Genomic DNA, 20069 nt, shown 5'->3' on the forward strand with positions numbered 1-20069 from the left:
CTAAGTACTTTTACCTGAAATGTTTTGTAGGAACGGAATAATTTATTATTAACCAGATTCTAATAATAAATTATATTTAATAATTAAAGTTTTTGTTTCTAAATATAATTTAATTTAATTATTATAAACATTGCATTATTTTAAATTAATATTAACAAATAAATATATGCTTTGAACGATAAGGTTAGTAATTTTTACCAAACACATATATACGTCCACAGCATTCAGAAAGGGTAATTACAATTGATCCATAGATTATTGATCATGCAATTAACGTCGATGACATGTTAAAAAAAAAAAACATTTTTGTTTCATGGGAGGGTGGGAGGGGGGGGGGAATTAAAAGGAAATTGATCCACCCGTTCGTGGTGAAGTTTTAGTAGGAAAAAACAAAAAGTATGACAAAAGATAAAAAGAAAAAAAAAGAAAAAGTAACCACACCGGAGATGACCCCGGAAGCAGTTAAGAGCAACAGCCGCTTCCGGGAAAATTCATAACTTCCAGTTTAGTTTAAATCGACTTGGTCAAACTTGGTAAGAACTGTAATAACGGATGTACACTTAACTTTCTAAACGTTAATTACGAGCCTAGCAAAATAGGATTAACATGAAGATTGCTAAAGTGTTCTTTTTTTCTTTCTTTTTAATTTTTTTTTGTCTACGCGACACATATTACACCAATAATAATAAGTAATAAAGTTTTATCTCGTAAAGAGTTATAAACCATGCTAATTTACATTGAATTTAATCTTTTTTCCTGGTATTAGGAAAACTTAAGAGAGACAAATCCTATGTTGATTATTCATGTTTGTGTGTGTGTTTGTGTATGTATGTGTGACATCTTTGTTTTGTTTTTCTTACATTCATGCGTATTAATTAAGGATTAAAACAATTGCGTAAGATCTATCAGAGTAATTAAAAAACAAAAAGGAAGATGGAAAATAATATTTTTGATTATTCGTTTAACATTGTTTACGAAAAAAATTATATACAAATATTTTTCCCTAGTTGAATAAAAATATATCCAATAATTTTTAGTTGTGTAAAAAAAATTCTAAAATATTTTTAAAAAATAAATTCCTTTAATTTAATTTTATTTTATGCGTCATCAAGTAAATAATCCAGTAGACTTGTATATTTAAAGCTTCGATGATCTTATTGTTAGTTACTTTTTAATCTTTGGTAATTAATGGTATCGTAAATTGACACAAGTGGTCGAATAAATCATTATCATATCTCGCATATATCCCCCCGAAATCCTATAAAATGATCTGACATGCTTCATATAAAAGGTAGTCGTTGGTATTCAAAATAGCTCAGATTATTCGAAGAATTGGTAACACTAAAATGAAGAACCTCGGTGTTTTCTTTTTTCTTCTCTTAGCAATTGCTTGCGTAAGTTAATATAATTTACAATTATTACATAAAATCTTGCTTATATAAATTTAATTTAACAATATTAAGTTCTTTTTTTATATTATAATCATTATTTAGAAATTCATATATATTTATTATATCTAATAATACAAATAATATACGGATGATTAAAAATTATTAAAATATCATTGTGATTTAATAAAAACAAAAAAAATAAAAGTAAAAAACTTCAGACAACTTTTCTCTTTACGAATAGTGAAAGTTAAATTTTAATATTACTATGCATATTAATTTTTAAAAATACTATAATAATATAGTAGTAATACTATAATAGTATAGTAGTATATAGTATTAGTATAAAATACTAATAATATATATATTATATTTTCTTTAATATATTAATATATTAATATAATATTTAATATACTATTAGTATTTTATTTTAGTATTTTTAATATATTATTATATATAATAATATAATAATATTAATATATTATATATTATATTACTAATTAATGAATTTATATTTCTATTTATATTTTTTTTAATAAATTATTTTAACAATATTAAATTCTTCTTCTTCTAATTTATTTTTTGTTTAATTAAATGACTTATATTTATTATTCATTTTTTTCTTATTTTTTGTTTTAAGGTTCCTTCGACGAAAGCTAATTTTTTTAGTTATTTTGGTAATCAATTGAACGAAGCACAAGAAAAAATTTCCAAAGTGATCAATGATGGTATTGAAACTATCCGACAAGAAGTCGAAAAAAATGTTGAAAAAGCAATCGAAATCTTGGCCCTGATGAAACAGGAAGGTGACAATATCGTGGAAGGTATTCGCCAACAAATTGACATTGCAGTAGCTGACGTAAGTATAAATTTTGAATATGACATCGAAATAAATTGATCCTAAAATAATCTTGACACTTTTTATATCTTTTTAATATTTCATTGAATATTTTCAATTAAATTATTTCTCTCGTGTATTTTATTTTTCTTTTTTTTTCTTCTAAAATAATAAAAATTGCTTTCAAAAACAAATTCCTCGTACGATCAACAAAAATACGATGATATTTATTACATATTTTTTTTTTAATTGAATCATTGATTAACTTTTTAAATGATGTAATCAATTTTATAGATGGAGAAAAGAGTCAACGATATAACAAATGGCGTTGATGATAATATCATCGATGAGTGTAAATTGGTATCTAAGGGTGTAAAGGAAGTCAAAGTATTGGCACTTTCGATTTTAGCTAATTGCAGTTATTGCGTGACCGATAAAATTGATCAAGCTACGGGGTACATACAAAATATCAATGATGTGTCTCAAGAAGCAGTGAATTCTCTCATTGAAATTAATAATGAAGCATCAGAATGTGCCAAAAATGTCACTAACGTTGGAAGTACTGTCAAGGCTGTCTCGTGCTTAGGTTCGGTAAGTAATCTCATATTTTATTTTTTATTTTATTAAACGTTAACTTAGATTTTTTGACTTAATACGAAATATTTTGACTTACTAAAAAAAAAATTAAAAAAAAATAAAAAGAAACCATAAGTAGCGAATATATAAAATTATATTAGCTATTAATAGAAAAGTAATTTGCATAAAAAAAAATATAATTTCATTACAAAACTTTGAAATACTCTCGATTAATATAATAATAATTTTTCAATTAAAATACATATATTATGATAGGAAATATTTTGACTATATTAATAATTTAATATATAAAATTATATTAGATATTAATAGGATAAAAATATGCGTACAAAAAAATATAATTTCATTTTTAGATTTTTGAGATACTCTCAATTAATATAAATTATTATATATTTATATAAATTATTACAATAATAATAATAATAATCTTTTAATTATGATTCATATTTTAGGCCTCAGCACGAGCTACTTGGACCGTTACTAAAGAAATTCCTTCAGTAGTCATAAATTTAAACAAATTGGGATTCCTCATAAGTACATTAGCACCATCTCTCAGTCTTTGTTCTGCTACAACGAGTATCTCTCTCTTCATAGACGAAGCTAACACCTTCGTGACAGCGGTCGATGAGTGTATTCACCAAAAATTAAAAGCAAATTCCACAAGTGTGCCTGGAGCTGGCATCTTTTCATAAATTCATTCTTTTATTAATTATGTTCTTTTTTTCTTCTTGTTTTCTTTTTTTCTTTTCTTTTATTTCAAATTTATTATACACGTTTTTTAAATTTAACTTTTATTATTCGTAAAGAGAAAAACCGTCTAAAGTTTTTACTTTTACTTTTGTTTTATTTTGATTAAATCACGATGATATTTTAATAATTTTTAATCATTCATATATTATTTGTATTATTAAATTATTTATATATCGTCAGAGCATATGTGTTAATTGTTTTATTTATTTTTGTATTATTGTTCAATCGATTTTATTTATTTATTCATTTATACAATTATCGGTGATAATATCCTTTGGATAATATCCATTTATAACAAATTTTTCGAATTAATCACGGGATAATGTAAATTTTAATCGATCAAAGTTTAAAGACAATAAACATCGTAGTAATGAAATTGTGCGATGGTAAATTAAATCCTTGAGGTAAAGGACAAAACAGATAATTAGATTTAAACGTGAAGGAAGATAAATTCGAATTATTTCGGATCTTTAAATCGTCTTTTATAATTCGAAAATCAATTTAATTAGAAATAAACTTGTGCAATCAAATTTATCACGATTCAAGTTCTTCCTCTATTTTTATTTTTTTTTTCTAATTAAAGAAATACTTTTGATTAACTCATTATCTGCTAATGACCTTTTTTGGGACGCACTTTGAAATTTTTTTTTTTAATAACTGCAACTTCGGAATGAAATATATTCATTAAAATCATGAGATTGTACCTTGTGTTTCATAAAAATATTAAAAATTCTCACTATAATTATAAATATAAAAGAATTTTTATATGTAAAAAAAGAAAAAGAAATTGTTGGAAAATAGTTCTATTTGGTTAATATGAATATTATTACACTGTTAATTTAATTTCTTTTGCATTTTCGTAATGTAGCGGGTAATGAGTTAAGAACAATCCAATTTTTGATTGCATATTTTATTTATTTTTATTTATTTTTTTTTATTTTTTTTTTATTTTTTTTTATACCAAAAGTAGGAAGATAGGATTCGAATGAATCATTCGTGCGAATGATAATTTTTCCTTACACAAAAAAAATAAAAATGAAAAGGATCGGAATCACCGATTACGTCGTCCAGGTGATTCAGAGACCAGTGATCCATTCTTTTTTCGTATTTCGTTCTATTACTCATCAACCATGAGTAATAATAATAATAATAATAATAATAATGATAATTAAAGTATTCATCTATTTACGATTAATAGGAGTATCAATTAAAAAATTAAAAACTCATAATCACTCGATAAAACCGTCGAGAAAGAAAGCGTGAAAATTAAGCTGAAAAATAAGAGTGTTGTTTGTATTGGAATCGTAAAAAAAAGTGAGAAGCAAAAATTCTTAAGTAATCCGCACGAGATATTATTTATATACACAACATAAATCTAATATTATTTTATAAATTTGCACGAATTCCCGTTACAATGTAAAAATTATCGTAATTGGTTAGAAATTTATTACATAAATTTCATTTCCTCGAGAATAATTGTGTAATAATAAGATTAATCTTAATAAACCGTGCATTTGTTATCTTCAAACAATAAAACTTTATTATTCCTTTTAATTCTGTGTATTACGTTCAAATATATTACATACATAACTTATTTACGTAGAACAATGGGTAGTTTTATCTAACAAAATTAATTATGAACGAGAACCCTCATAAACCGATAGTTTTATTCGTGTAATCTGTTTACAGATCGTTGAATAAAAATATCAGTAACAACACGAAACATCTACTCCTTTTCATTTTCATGTTACTAACAAACTTAACCCGATTAAATTATATGTCGTTACTGAAATTCTTTAAAACATCAACGAGTTTGAACGTTCGCCAAGTTTCCACAATGCCGAGACATTCTTCTACAAGCAAATGCAGGTGAATCAGCATGAATAGTAGTAGTAGTGGTAGTAGTATCGTCAGAGGAGAACACATTTGCGAGTTCATTAACCTTAAGAATAACGTCACACACTTCTATAGTTAATGCGCCTGTTTACGATTACAACTGCCTACACTGCTAACAGTCAAAACGATTGGTTGCCTATCATCAGGCGCATTCTTTTTTATTATTATTATATTAGGATGATCCAGCCACACGTAGCTGTAGGTTTGTTATAAAACATTGATTTAATATTATTCTAAACTATTTAATGCAGTCAAATTAATATTCACTAATAATTTTAAGGAATTTAAATTAGGCACAAAAATACATACAATTTTTTAATTGTTATTTTAATACATATTAAATTAGAGTAATATATGGATTTGCTAAGTACAAGACGCATATGGACATTGTTTGACCTTGAAACTTATTAAATGGGAAGAAAGAAAGTATTACTTATACGTTCTTAAATTTATTGTAATGTTTTTATTGAATGAAAAAATCAAGTAATGCAGGCTTCGATTTCCAATTCATTTGACTTTCCCCGATGACCATAAATAAGTTTTAAGATGTAACAATGTCCATTTACTGCTTGGACTTAGAAAATACATGTTTTTTCTTTGGGCAATTATATGGTGCATAATCATTTGTGGAAAAACTGGCGACTCTATTTGTGTTAGCAAAAGACAGGATAATGAAAAATATCGTGCAGTTAAATTAAAATTATTAATTATTATAATTTATAATGAAAAACGTAATCCATAAAATTGCTTAGAATCAACGTTGTTTATCTCTTTTATAAAATTAAATCTTTATATATATTTAATTTACAAATCTGTAAATTATTCATATAATATATATATATAATAATGAAATAAACTATACTCAAATATGAGATAAATAAAATGAAAAATTAACAAATTTTATGTTATTTTGTGCCATATTTCAACTCTCGGAAATTATGAATATTAATTTGACTGCATTGAATAGTTTAGTATTATATATATTAAATCCAAGTATTTTAACAAAGCCACAGTAATGCTTGACCTACATAAAATAATACTACACACACACACACACACATACACACACACACACACAGTTAGAATGTAATACATAAAATAATAATACACAAAAATATATAAAAAGCAAGGTTAATTATATCATATGTCAATCTGAAAGAAACGTATGACGTATCGAAATAATTGAATTGTAATACAGTGCCATCTATTGGCGCCTTACAGAACATAGAGACTTAGATAACCTCTAAATAATAATAAATCCCTAAATTAGGAATAAAAAATAAAAAATAATCGCGATAAAAACTATCCTATACTTTAAATTGAAGAAAATTACACAAAATAAACAAAATTTCATTAATATAGGTTCAGTAGTTTCGGAATCTATAGGAAACCAACAATATAACACTGAATTTTTATATATAAAGAAAGATTATATTTCTTACAATTAGTATTAAATTAAAAAGTATTTAATACCGATTTGTAAGGATATCATATATAGACTTTTAATATGATATAAATAAATATATAAAATAATAATTATAATTATTTATCAATATTGAATATCAAGTCATAAACAAACTGTCGAATAAATCGATCGACGCAACATTTAAATATACAAAAAAAAATTTATTCAACCTATAAACTATGAAATATATATGGCAAGTTCTCCAAAAAAATGGAAATTGATGTCCTTGATCATTTTTATAAACCAGGATCGTCAATTATGAAAAGTTTTTGTTTTAATAATACCACTGTACTAGATCTACGAATGCATGAAACAAATTTATTTTTTATATGATAAACAACAAAGATATGTCCAAGAAAGTACCCTGAAAATCATTCCCTCACTATGACCCAAGCGCTAAATTTGAAGATAATCATTAACTTAAAACGTAAAATTCCCTACAAATTGTTTATTATCATATTTTTTACTTATATAGGATAGTATTGACTATACCTATATGAGTTCATAGTTTCATAAATGCGAATGGAAATATTTTTAAATATAGTTCAAAATTTGTCCTTAAAAAAAGTATCATTCCCTCACCGTTTTGTAACAGTGTGATTGGAGCAATACTCCAAGGCCTACCAAATCCCACTTTAACTTTTTTTGTAGTTAGCAACATTGCCCTTGAGAACATACTCTAGAATGGACAATTGAAGAAAGGATGTTTTCTTAAAATCAATTTGACAATAAGTTTTTTGAATATTACATTTTTTAACGTCATTCCCTCATGTAATGTTATCAAAAGGTAAGCATTTTTTTATTTAATAATCATAGCATATTTTTATATTTGTTCGGTAGTAATAAAGTACTGTTTACAATTCGTAAGAAAAAAAAGGTTTATTTTCCTAAGTTTATAGCAATTTTGTTTCGTTTCGTCATTCCCTCATCGTCATTCCCTCATAAAATTTTTTAATTTTTAAAAATATTCTGAGTTCAAAGTGTCCCTCAATAATGCTTGTTGAGGTAAGTACAGCAGAAATCAATAATACGGATAACTTAATCAAAAAATCTAAAAAAAAAAAAGATAAAGACAAAAAAAATCAGACAATTTGTGTTCTCAAATGATGTGCTTGAATTTAGAACTCTATCTTGTTTTGACTGCGTTGGAAAATGCCAATATTTTCATCTTGGTAACTATAAAACTTTTGAAGTATCGGATAAGGACACACCTGCAGTATCAACGCGACGTAAAAGAAAATAAGTTAAAGTAGAAAGTAATGTGAAAATATCGAAGATTACTTCTTCTGAAAAAAATACCTATGGATATAAAGTTGGTGACCATGTCCTTATAACATGGAATAACGAGGTCTATCCTGGTAAAATTCTTTCATTATCTGATGATGGGGCTTTAGTACGGTGTATGAAGAAAGGATCAAAATGCTGGAAATGGCCGACAGTTAAAGATGAAGAACTTTATGCTTGGCCTGACGTTCTTCGAATAATTAAACCCCCAAAGTTACTCAGTCGAGGTTGTTATTTTGTTAAAGAAGTCGATGAGAAAAAATAAAAACTTGTGAAAATAACTAAAGACTGGATTTAATAATTAAGTATGGATTTAATTATTATATTTTTCCAATAAAATTATTTAATTATTATAGTTTTGTAATAAAACAAATGATGGGTGCATTATAAAGTTTTTAATTATTGTAAAATCATATTAAAAATCATTTCCTCACGAATCTGTCATTCCCTCATTTTCAAATTTTTTAAAAATTGTTATATATTCAATTAAAACTCAAAAATGTTGGGGACCACTATAATATTTTCCTCAAACAAGACATATGCTACGACTTGAGCAAAAAAAATTCGATTACGAGTTAAAAAAAAAACTGATCAACTCGATAAGGCCATTTTCGATTTTTTTGGAGAACTAGCCATATATAGAAATTTATTTATGTTAATAATAGATCAACGTTTTGAATATTTAATATAAATACACGTGTTATAAATAAAATTTGACTAAACGATATGAAAAGTTTTGATTGATAAAATTAAATGCTGCATTTACTAATAAAACCGCATGATAATTGTTAAATATTATTCAAAAAATTATATATGCGATCCTTAAAGTAAAAAAAGAAAAAACAACTATCGAAAAAAATACGAGAAAGAAACTTTATCTCCGACATAATACGAGGATCTTGAATTCTCCTAAGAATAAAAAATTGGATACTTGTTCCTCTCCGAATTAGAAAATCAATGAATTTCTTCTCCCCATTAAAATATTCTTTCGCACTTTTTATTCGAAAAGTAAAAAGACCATATATAAAAGAAGGAAAAATAAAATAGAATAGAATAGAATAGAATAGAAAAGAAAAGAAAAGAAAAGAATGAAATAAAAAAAAGGGGAAACGGAAAAAAGCAGGAAGACTTTTTGACTGGAGAGAAAAACACTTTCCGACGTATGTAGGGGGGGGGGGGCACTTTTACACCCGGACGCGTTAATACTTAACACATCGCACATTGAAGTTAAAAGCTCAACCCCCATTCTTCACACCCTCACACCACCCTCCTATTTTGTGCAATACGAATCTCTCAAAGAGAGTCAAACTAATTTCACCTGTAACGTTCACACTTTCACGCATCTCATTCGATTCACCGTTCCTTTTTCACTTCAAAACACTCGTACCGAAGAATATGAAAGAGAAAGAAAGAGAAAGAGAGAGAGAAAAGTGAGAGATACAATTGAAAAAATTCATCTTCACTCGCATTTCAGATGCATTACAAAATCAAATTTTGTCAAATCCTTTCTTTTCAAATTTCCATTTGACAGGCTCGATTTATTCTTCCCTTTTTATCTTACCATTAGCTTTCGTCAAACACCTGTTAACGTAATAGAAAAAACTAAATTTTCTTTCAGATATATGATAACATTTTGAAAAATGAATCAATGAAATTCAAATTGTTAAGATTAATATTTGATATTTAATACAAATCTATGTAAGTTGAATTATCGTGTTAATTCATTCGATCGTACATTAAAACGTATCGTTTATTATTTATTAATAATTATATATTTTTAATTATATATTAAATTATTAATTAATATATTAAATTATTTATTAACATATAATTATTATATATAATTAAATATTACATATTTATATATATTATAATATTTAAACGTATTCCTATGTTTGATGCAAATATTAATTAATAATTATATATTTATAATTATATGTTAAATTATTAATTAATATATTAAATAATTTATAAATAATTATTATAATTAAATATTATATATTTATTATAATATTTAAAAATTCCTATATTTGATGCAAATATTTATGATTTATTAAAATACGTGAAATATTAAACCTTTAATAATTCATATAATTAATACGTTCTTTTCTCTCTCTCTATCTCTCTTTTTCTATCAGTTTCGTTTCTTTTATTAAAAAAAAAAAAAGAGAGAAAAAAAATCACGCGTATACGGATACAGAAAAAACCGCAAAAATCCTTTAAAAACAGCATAAATAAATCAAAAACTCTCTTTCCCACATCCTGTTTATTCAATTATACGATAAAATTCAATGTGTTATTTTTTTTATCTATGATATCTGATAATTAGATATTTTATTTAAATTGTGATTATACTATCTTTCGATCTAGATTGACAAATAAATCTCCTTTTTTTAATATCATCAAAAGATTTGTATCGCACGTTTAAAATATATTTCATCAATATTTTCACATCGTAAATTTCACGTTTCTTCGAAAGTAGAAAAATATTTATTCGATTGGTACATGAATGGTAGAATGCAAATTTTTCGTTTATTCGTTCGAAATTCGATTTCCCTATTTCTATTCATTCACACGGTGGTGTGTTGTTACTTTAAAATTTCCCGCGGAACCATTGTCATGTTTTAAACGAAAAATGAAAAACTGGCACCCAAAATATGACCGTATTTGTGTAAAATGTGGATATCGTGTGTCTACAAATCTTTTGTTTCGTCTAAATCGATATATAAAAATAAATATTATTTTATAATAAATATCATACACAATTTTATACATATTTGAACAAACGAACAATAATATTGTACCTGTTTTGTATATCAAAAAAAGAAAAGAAATGAATAATTACGCATTTTACTTTGAGCAGACATTTTTGACGACTTTCGAAAATTTTAGTTTTAAGATCATTTAAGTTTAATCTAAATTAATATATACAAAACAAAATATTATTTTATAATAAATATATTATACACAATTTTCTACATACTTGAACAAATAAACGTATTTTACCTGTTTTGTATATAAAAAAAAAGAAATGAATGATTACGAGTTTTACTTTGAGCAGACATTTTCGATGGCTTTTGATTATCTTAATTTTAAGATCATTTAAGTTTTATCAAAAAGGATAAAATACAAGAATGTAGATGGTGTTCTCTCTCTCTTTATTCTTGCTGATATCATGGTGTTATCCCTCTATTACCACCGGTGCTGCTGCTTCTGCCAGGTCGATCAATACAGTCCGTATTACGGGCGATCCGTCGACAGGTGTAAAAGAGGAAAAAAATAAGAAGAAAAATAAAAAAGATAATAATGAAAACGGTGTCAAATCTTTGTACTTTTCTCATCCTTTTTCTTTTTTTTTTTTTTTTTTTTACAATAATTATCACATCAAACAATTGACCATTCTTTCTTTTCAAACAGAATTCCTACCATAAAATCGATCTAATAGTAAGAGAGAAAAAAAAGAAAAATATAAAATTATTTAACGATTCATTTAATCATCATTTTTTTAATAATAATAATAATAATAAAGCAATTCATTAAAAATCAATGATAATATAATAAAACAAATATTAAAAATAAAAAAAAATAAAATAAGTAAAAACGTGTTAACCCATTACCCGCCACAGTACGAAAATACACAAAAAAAAATTAAATTAACTGTACAATGATATTCATACTAACCAAATAGAACTATTTTTGCAACAATTTTTTTTATTTTCTTTTATTTAAATATAAAAATTATTTTATATCAATTATTATTGATTTAAAATAAAATAGAGTTTATAATAGCTTCATGAAGCACGATGTACAATCTCATGATTTTAACGAGTATATTTTATTCTGAAATTGCTAATATTAAAAAAAAAACAGAATTTCAAAATGCGTCCCAAAAAAAGCCATTGACGGGTAATGGATTAATGCAAGTACTGGACCATATTGCATCAAACTAAAATAATATTTTGTGTAGCATAAAACAATGTTTTTCTTAAAATCAATGGAAAAAAGAAGGATTGATATAATTGAAAAAAAAAATAAAAATGTTTAAATAAGTTTCTTTATTGCTCTTCAATAATATGCATCGTATCTCGCTCGTTTATTATTTGCGCTTCGATGAATTACACCGATGGTTTCAATAAACGACGTACCTGTTCGGTTAAATAATGCACATGTTTGACCGATCGAACCGATGACATTTCTCCAAAACATAATGATCAGGGATTAAATGAAACCAATCATGCATTGAAGACAAAAACTTGGAAATTTTTTATATTTTAATTTAAACAATTGTAATTTAACTCATTATTCGCCAATGACCTTTTTTTTTGGGACGCATTTTCAAATTTTTTTTTTTTTTATTGAATGCAATTTCAGAATGAAATATATTTGTTAAAATTATGAGATTGTACCTCGTGCTTCATGTAAATATTAAACATTCTCACTATTTTATTTTAAATCAATAATTAATGATTCAAAATAATTTTTATATTTTAATTAAAAAAAACAATCGTAAAAATAGTTTTATTTGGTTAGTATGAATATCATATACAACTAATTTAATTTTTTTTTTTGTATTTTCGTATTGTGGCGGATAATTGGTTAAGAACAATCCGATTATTTATTACATATTTTATTTATTTTTTTTTATTTTTATTTCAGTTTTATTTTAATTTATTTTATTTTTTATTTTATTTTATTTTATAATAAAAGTAGGAAGATAGATTCTAGTATCTTTAGAGATAAATTATAAAAATTAATTTAAATAATTCCATCAATAACCTTTGTGATATTTATTAATAATTGAGATGGTAATAGCGGTAGTAACATAAATAAAAAAAAAGAAAAATTATACCCAAATTTATTAGATAATATAAACAATATATTTTTTTTCTTTTTATTTTCAATTATTTAACCTAATTAACGAATATAATTCAAGGGAATAAAAGATATTAATGTTTGAATTAATTTTATTTGCGAGATACAAAAAAATATTAAATTAATAATACATTAGAAATGTGTTAGTGTGAAATATTAAAACGATAAATGTAGGTGAGCTATTTTCAGCTGAGCAGAATGCAGATTCTGTCAAAAGAAGCGTGCTAAATTGGAACATAAAAAACGACACTGTGAGTGAACACTAGAAATAGAACGGATCGTATCGTTACTATATCCTTTCGCTAAAGTCATCTTTAATTCAGTACATATAATCGTTTTGTGTATCGTCAGTATATATAATCGTTTGTTACAGAAATGAATTTAAGGACTCAACAGCATCTTTAGTATCTTTAATTGCAAATATTTAAAAAATTATTGAGTAATGGCCCCTATAACCATATATATTCGTGAACAGAGAAGCAAAATCTATCATCCTACAAAATTTGAACAAAATCCGTGAGAGCAAGACCTTGCACTCTCCTTGTAAATACCATCGATTCTATTCTATTCTACCTTTTTCTATACTTTTAATTATTCGACCTAAAAAATATTGTGCCTATAGAATTACTAAAAAACAAGAAAAAACTTTTGGGACAACCAAATATAACACATGGGCTAAAAGTCCCGGGCCTAAGAAAGAAAACACGGTTTTTTCGTTCAAAATTGGCTTTATTCATTAATATAATCTCCATCAATAGCAATACAATCATTCCAGCGCCGCTCTAACATTTCAATAGCACTTTTGTAGAACGATTTATCTTTTGCCTCAAAATAGGCCTCAGTTTCAGCGATAACCTCTTCATTCGAGCGAAATTTCTTATCGGCGAGCATTTTTTTGAGGTCTTTTTGAGGCCAACAGCCAATAGTCGCTGGGAGTCAAATCTGAAGAATACGGTGGATGCGGGAGTAATTTGAAGTTCAATTCATATAGTTTTGTCATTGTTTTGATTGACTTGTCACACAGTGCGTTGTCTTGATGAAACAAAATTTTTTTCCTTGCCATATGCGGTCGTTTTTTTGCAATTTCGGCCTTCAAACGCTCTAAAAACGCTATATAATATTCACTGTTGATGGTATTTCCCTTCTCAAGATAATCGATGAATATTATACCACGCACATCCCAAGATACCGAGTCTATAGCCTTTTCAGCTGATTATTGTGCTTTCGAGCGCTTTGGACGAGGTTCACCAGTTGCTGTCCACTCAGATGACGATCGTTTTGATTCCGGAGTGAAGTAATGGATCCATGTTTCATCCATTGTCACATATCGACGCAAAAATTCTGATTTGTTACGTTTAAACATGGCCAAACACTGCTCGGAATCATCAACACGTTGTTGTTTTTGGTCAACAGTGAGCAAACGCGGCACCCACTCTGAACAGAGCTTTCTTATGGACAAATGCTCATGCAATATAAAGCCAACACGTTCTTTTGATATCTTTACCATGTCAGTTAACTCACACAACTTCACTTTCCGATCATTCAAAATGATTTTGCGGATTTTTTTGATGTTTTCTGGTGTTACCGCCTCATTTGAACATCCACTGCGTTCTGCATCATCGGTGTCTCTACGACCACGTTTGAAGTCAGCAGACCAACGTTTTATTGTTATTTCTGATAGAGTAAAGTCCCCATAACACTTTCCAAGCCACTTTTCGCTTGAACGGTATTTTTTCCCATCAAGCAGCAAATTAAAACACGAAATTGTTTTTGATCCATTGTTTTAAAAATAACAAAAGTAGCATCACTCTTAGCACAATAACTCGCAAACTAATGAATAGAATGTCATGAAATTTTAACAGCTGTCTTTTGAAGGTTAGTACTTACTGAAAATGAGGTAAATGCAATAAAACTAGCGCCATTTATGTGTGAGACCCGGGACTTTTCAGCCCATGTGTTATATATCATGTGTACAAATAAGTATCCGCCGTTTTAAAAAAGATGGTGCTATTTAAGGTTTAGGTCAAAATTGACAAATGAAAGACTGCATAAAGTAAGTTTGGTCATTTAGAAACAACATTATCTTGAAGTATTATTGACTTCTTATCAGAATTATATAATTCTTTTTGTCCGAACATGCCAAATAAACATCATTTGCGGGAACTTTTAATTTACTTCTTCAATTGAAAAAAATCTGAAGCTGAGGCGTATAAATTGCTTGTAGGAGCATATGATAAGACTGCTTTAAGTGAGAGAACTTGTTATGAGTGGTTTCAAAAGTTTAAAGACGATTACTTTGGCGTAGAAGACAAAGATCACAATGGAAGGCCGACAACGTATGAAAACAGGGGTGTCGTGTATTACGAGTTGCTCAATCCGAGCGAAACAATTACTCGAGTCCTCTACTGAACACAATTAATGAGATTGAGCCAAGCTCTGAAAGAAAAGCGTACTAATTACTACTCCAGACATGAAAAAATTATTCTCCTCCATGATAATGCTCGTCCGCATGTTGAGGTTCCGGTCAAAAACTATTTAAAAAAACCTGAATGGGAAGTGTTACCCCACTCGCTGTATTCACCAGACATTGCGCTTTCCGACAATCATTTATTCCGATCGATGAAACATAGTCTGTCTGAGCAGAGCTTTATATCATATGAAGATAATATAAATTGGATTGATTTGTGGATAGTCTCAAAAGATGAACAGTTCTTCAGACGTAATATCCGAATGCTGCTTGAAAGATAAGAAAAAGTAGTTGCTTGTGATGGACAATACTTGAAATAAATGTAATGTACCATTTTCTGTTATAATAAATTCCTAGTTTTTGATAAAAAAAAAAAGCGGAAACTTATTTGTACACCTAATTTCTATCAATCTTTCTCTTCAAAACCTATTTAAGACCACGACTTTTTTCGAGCACGGTTCCCAAGAGCTACTTTTTTTCATTATACTGTTCATTTTTAATAAAAAAACTTGTCTACTATGAAAATTACTCAATTCGTAATTGAACACCATTTGTACAATGCGAGGTAAACTACAAATACATAATTTAAAATTGATAAAAATTTATTTTTAAAACAGTTATACAACATAAAATTGTTGTTTTGCCTCCAATAATGAAAAACAGAATAATAATGAAAAAAAAATTTAAATAAAAATGGTAAAAAAATCAAAAAATTTAGTTGAATAATAAAGAAAATTATATAAATGAGAAATACAATTTTAGAAAAATGATCTAAAATTAATAAAGTAATGCAACTCAGTAATAAAAAAGAAAATATAATTTGTAAATAGATTTTTAAGAAATAGTACACCAATTGTAAAGTAAAAATTGCATTGACATCTTGTAAAAATATTGATTTCGATAATTCTAATAAAATTTCGTTTTTCTTTTTAGATGCACGAAAACCAATGTCGAATTTTTTTTCTATACTTTAAAGATAATATTCATATAACAAAAAAGTATTATCTCGACAAGTACTTTACTCAAAATAATTGAGAATAGCTCATTATTATGATTGCACATACTATGCAATTTTAAAAAAGGTCTTTTTGATAAAGAAAATTTTTTGCACACACGGTGTGCGAGTAGTTTCAAATGGATTAAAAGAAGAAGAAGAATGAACGAACGAACGAATAATGGTGATAGGTAAAGTGTTAGCGAATATAATCGTAATATCGGAAATACTATTAAACTCGATTCACTAGAGAGACATATAAAGGGTAAACGAGAGAAAACGCACAAGGGTGAGATTAGTACACGCGAAACACGAATCACGATGAAAACGAGCGAGAATGTGAATACATTATCATTACTATCAATTTCTCTTTACTAGGAAAAAACAATAAATCAATTTGTATCTAACGTTTCTGCAGTTTTATTTTTTACTTAAAATAAGAAAAAAATTAAATAAAAACTCAATATAAGTGAACTACAACTTCCCCACACATAGATAAATAATTATTAAATATAATAATAATAATTATTATGAAAATAATAAATCATTATTAATATAATAAATTATAATAATATTATTATATAATAATTGTATGTAATTAAATTATTATAATTTTATTATTATATATTATTTAATGTAGATATTACAATATTAATATATATTATTATATTATATATTATATTTATATATATTATATAATATTTATATATATATAATTTATTATTATATTTATTATTATATTTATTATATATATATATATATATATATATATATATATATATATATATATATATATATATATATAATAATATATTAATAATCTATAAATATAATAATATATTATACATTTATATTAATATATTTATATTATTTATTATATAATAATAATAAAATTATATAATATAATTTTATAATATTATCATAATATATATTAATAATTATTATAAAAGTAATAAATTATTATTATTATAAAAATAATACATATATATAAATAATAATAAAAATAATAATAATTGACGTAATTTCGATCAAAGATTTTGTTACACACCCACGCAAGGTTTTCTTCTTTTCCCTATAAAAATGTTCGATAAGATACAGCTATAAAAAGAAATTTGTGTAGATCAAAGGTTAGGTTATAAAAAAAAAAAAGGAAAAGGGCCAAAGGAAGTATAAAAGAACACAGGTATCTTGTAACACTTGTAGTATTCGATATCAAGTATCCGTGCACGTTTTCTCAAGTGGAAATTTCATCTTACGTTTCGAGAAAGTCAAACTTCTAACTCACACATTTCTATCTAACACCCTATTATGGGGGGTCATGAAAAATGTGTTATTTGTCTACTAAACACAATTTCGTCTGCTCGATTTCATCAAAACTTGTTTATCAAACTTTCTCTCTTCCTCTCTCTATCTCTTTTTTAACCTAACTGTGAAGAAACTTTTATAATTTGTAACATTTGCATGTACCGTATTATAATACACACTGAACTTAACTGAAAAATAGGGAAAAGTTGATGAAAATTTCTCCCCTTACTTTTCCCTACTACTTTTGACAACATTTCTCTTATATGCGTTGTTTGATTTTAAAATATGTGTTAATTCTTCCCTCTCTTTCATGTATTTAATTTAAAAAAAAAAATAATAAAGATAATGAGCGGAAGAAAAGACCCCCACCAGTCAATCGTATGATTAATTATCAATGGAAAACGATGACAGAAATAAATTTATATAAAAAACATATAAAATTATATAATTTTTTTTCTCTTAATATTAAAAATTATTTGAATAATTTAACCTTTACTCTTATAAGTAGAGTTTTACTGTGGATTTAAATGTTTTTTTGAACATTGTAAATTTAAACGTGTAAAAACAAAACAAAAAAATAATCCCAAATGAATAAATAATTGTATTTTTTCGATTAGGCCAGTAAATTATTATCCAAAATGAAAGTGAAATTAATTGGTCAATTTAAAATACAATTTATTACATAGGCCGTTTATTTTGAAAATGCTGTAAATCCATTTTTAAAACAAAATGAGATATCACTTAATTTATGCTTAATTTAATGTAAACTTATTACGTTTAACTAATTAATATTTAATTTCTTAAAAAAATGCACATATTTTGTACAATTTAAAATTGGTCGGTAAAAGAAGCTGCGTAATCATTGATTATGGAAGTATTGTAAGTCCAATTTCCATAGTAAAAAAAGAAAAAATAATAATTTCCTATATACACAACAGGATTATTATGATATTATAATACAATGTAGAAAACATAATAAATTCATTTTACATAAAATGAAAAGAGAGGATTTTGTTTCGACAAAAAATCTACAAAATGTAATTAAAAAACAGATAATAACAAACACTAAAAGAGAAAAAGTAAACTGATTGGAAATACTTTGGATGAGATTTCTTCAAAATACATTATACAATATTTTATATAAAAGATCGATGTGTATGTGTGTGTATGTGTGTGAACAAGAAAAAATTGAAGACTTTAAATTTACCTACACGTCCACGAAGACAAACAAAATTTGAAAAAATCGCTCCGGCGTCCTTGTATCACGATTCCAGGCCTATTACTTTCGAAAAATATAAAAATATGGAGGAGTTATTATCCTATATACTTCTTGCACATCACTAATATTTTAAAGCATTGTCACACGAAGAGCATAAGTAAACATTTATATAATAAAATATAAACAGAATTGGATTAATATAAAAAAATAGTTTTATGTTAATTTTAACAATATAATTAAAGTTTAAATTTAAAAATACTACTATTATTCTATATCTTGTAATATAAACAAAAAATTTATATTTGATTATACAATAAAATATAAACAAAAGTGGATTAATATAAAAAAAAAAAACATGTTTAAAGTGATATTTGATTTTTCAAAAAAGAAATTAAACAATTTTTAAAACTGACTAATTTTGAAAGTGGTATAAGTTTATTTGTAGCCTATAAATATACATTATTTTTTTTAAATTCACCTGAAACCAATTTATATAATCAAAATACATATAATGATAAATCAATAAGCACATTGCCACAGTTAATAAGAGTCATAAATAATTTCCGTTTTTTATGAGACAAAGAATGACTTTTCTGCTACTGATAAGTGCAGGACACTTTTCATGGAGTTTTTTTTGCACTCTTTACATCTGTTGGACGTATCTATTGGATTTTACTTCAATATTACCTTTAAAAGGTTCGTCAAAGTCGGAAATACGTGCTGCACTCGGTTCGTCTTTTAAGGTCGTATCTCCAGAACGGAATTTTACAAACCAATTTCTGACTGTCCTATCAGTTATCAGTCTTGTACCGTAAACGCTGCATATTTTTTCAGCTGCCACTTTAGTGCTATTGCCTTGTTTAAATTCCTAAAGCATTACATGTCGAATATGCACTTTTTACTATCCATTTCAGAGGTTAAAAGAACGGTTAAATGTAAAATTCACTACATAGAAAAGTTGACAGAAGACTAACTGAATCCTTATCTATAAAGT

The 20069-nt window shown here is 25.9% G+C and overlaps 2 protein-coding genes and 1 long non-coding RNA gene across 4 annotated transcripts in view; 2 read left to right on the top strand and 1 right to left on the bottom strand.

Moving 5' to 3' along the window:
* Positions 1 to 20069, top strand: part of LOC149031497 (uncharacterized) — a 205353-nt gene that overhangs the window by 105664 nt on the left and 79620 nt on the right. The gene's annotated exons all lie outside the window — the stretch shown is intronic.
* The window catches only part of numb (NUMB endocytic adaptor protein), a 90840-nt gene that overhangs the window by 50987 nt on the left and 19784 nt on the right, over positions 1 to 20069 (bottom strand). The gene's annotated exons all lie outside the window — the stretch shown is intronic.
* On the top strand, positions 430 to 4205 carry LOC149031500 (uncharacterized). Its single transcript, XM_089175773.1, has 4 exons — positions 430 to 1394; positions 2029 to 2247; positions 2521 to 2817; positions 3276 to 4205. The coding sequence occupies exons 1-4, from the start codon at positions 1347 to 1349 to the stop codon at positions 3513 to 3515; spliced, it is 804 nt and encodes a 267-aa protein (XP_089031899.1). The 5' UTR covers positions 430 to 1346; the 3' UTR covers positions 3516 to 4205.

Source organism: Polistes dominula, unplaced genomic scaffold (genome assembly GCF_049000335.1).
Source record: "Polistes dominula isolate Pdom_NZ unplaced genomic scaffold, Pdom_raw_medaka contig_19, whole genome shotgun sequence".
In the NCBI taxonomy this organism is placed as follows: domain Eukaryota; kingdom Metazoa; phylum Arthropoda; class Insecta; order Hymenoptera; family Vespidae; genus Polistes; species Polistes dominula.

Bases quoted from the DNA above. Each gene is read 5' to 3' on its own strand.
- LOC149031500 (XM_089175773.1), top strand. From the start codon at position 1,347: ATGAAGAACCTCGGTGTTTTCTTTTTTCTTCTCTTAGCAATTGCTTGC. The intron at 1,395-2,028 runs GTAAGTTAATAT...TTTTGTTTTAAG, and splicing joins TTCTCTTAGCAATTGCTTGC to GTTCCTTCGACGAAAGCTAA. The intron at 2,818-3,275 runs GTAAGTAATCTC...TTCATATTTTAG, and splicing joins CTGTCTCGTGCTTAGGTTCG to GCCTCAGCACGAGCTACTTG.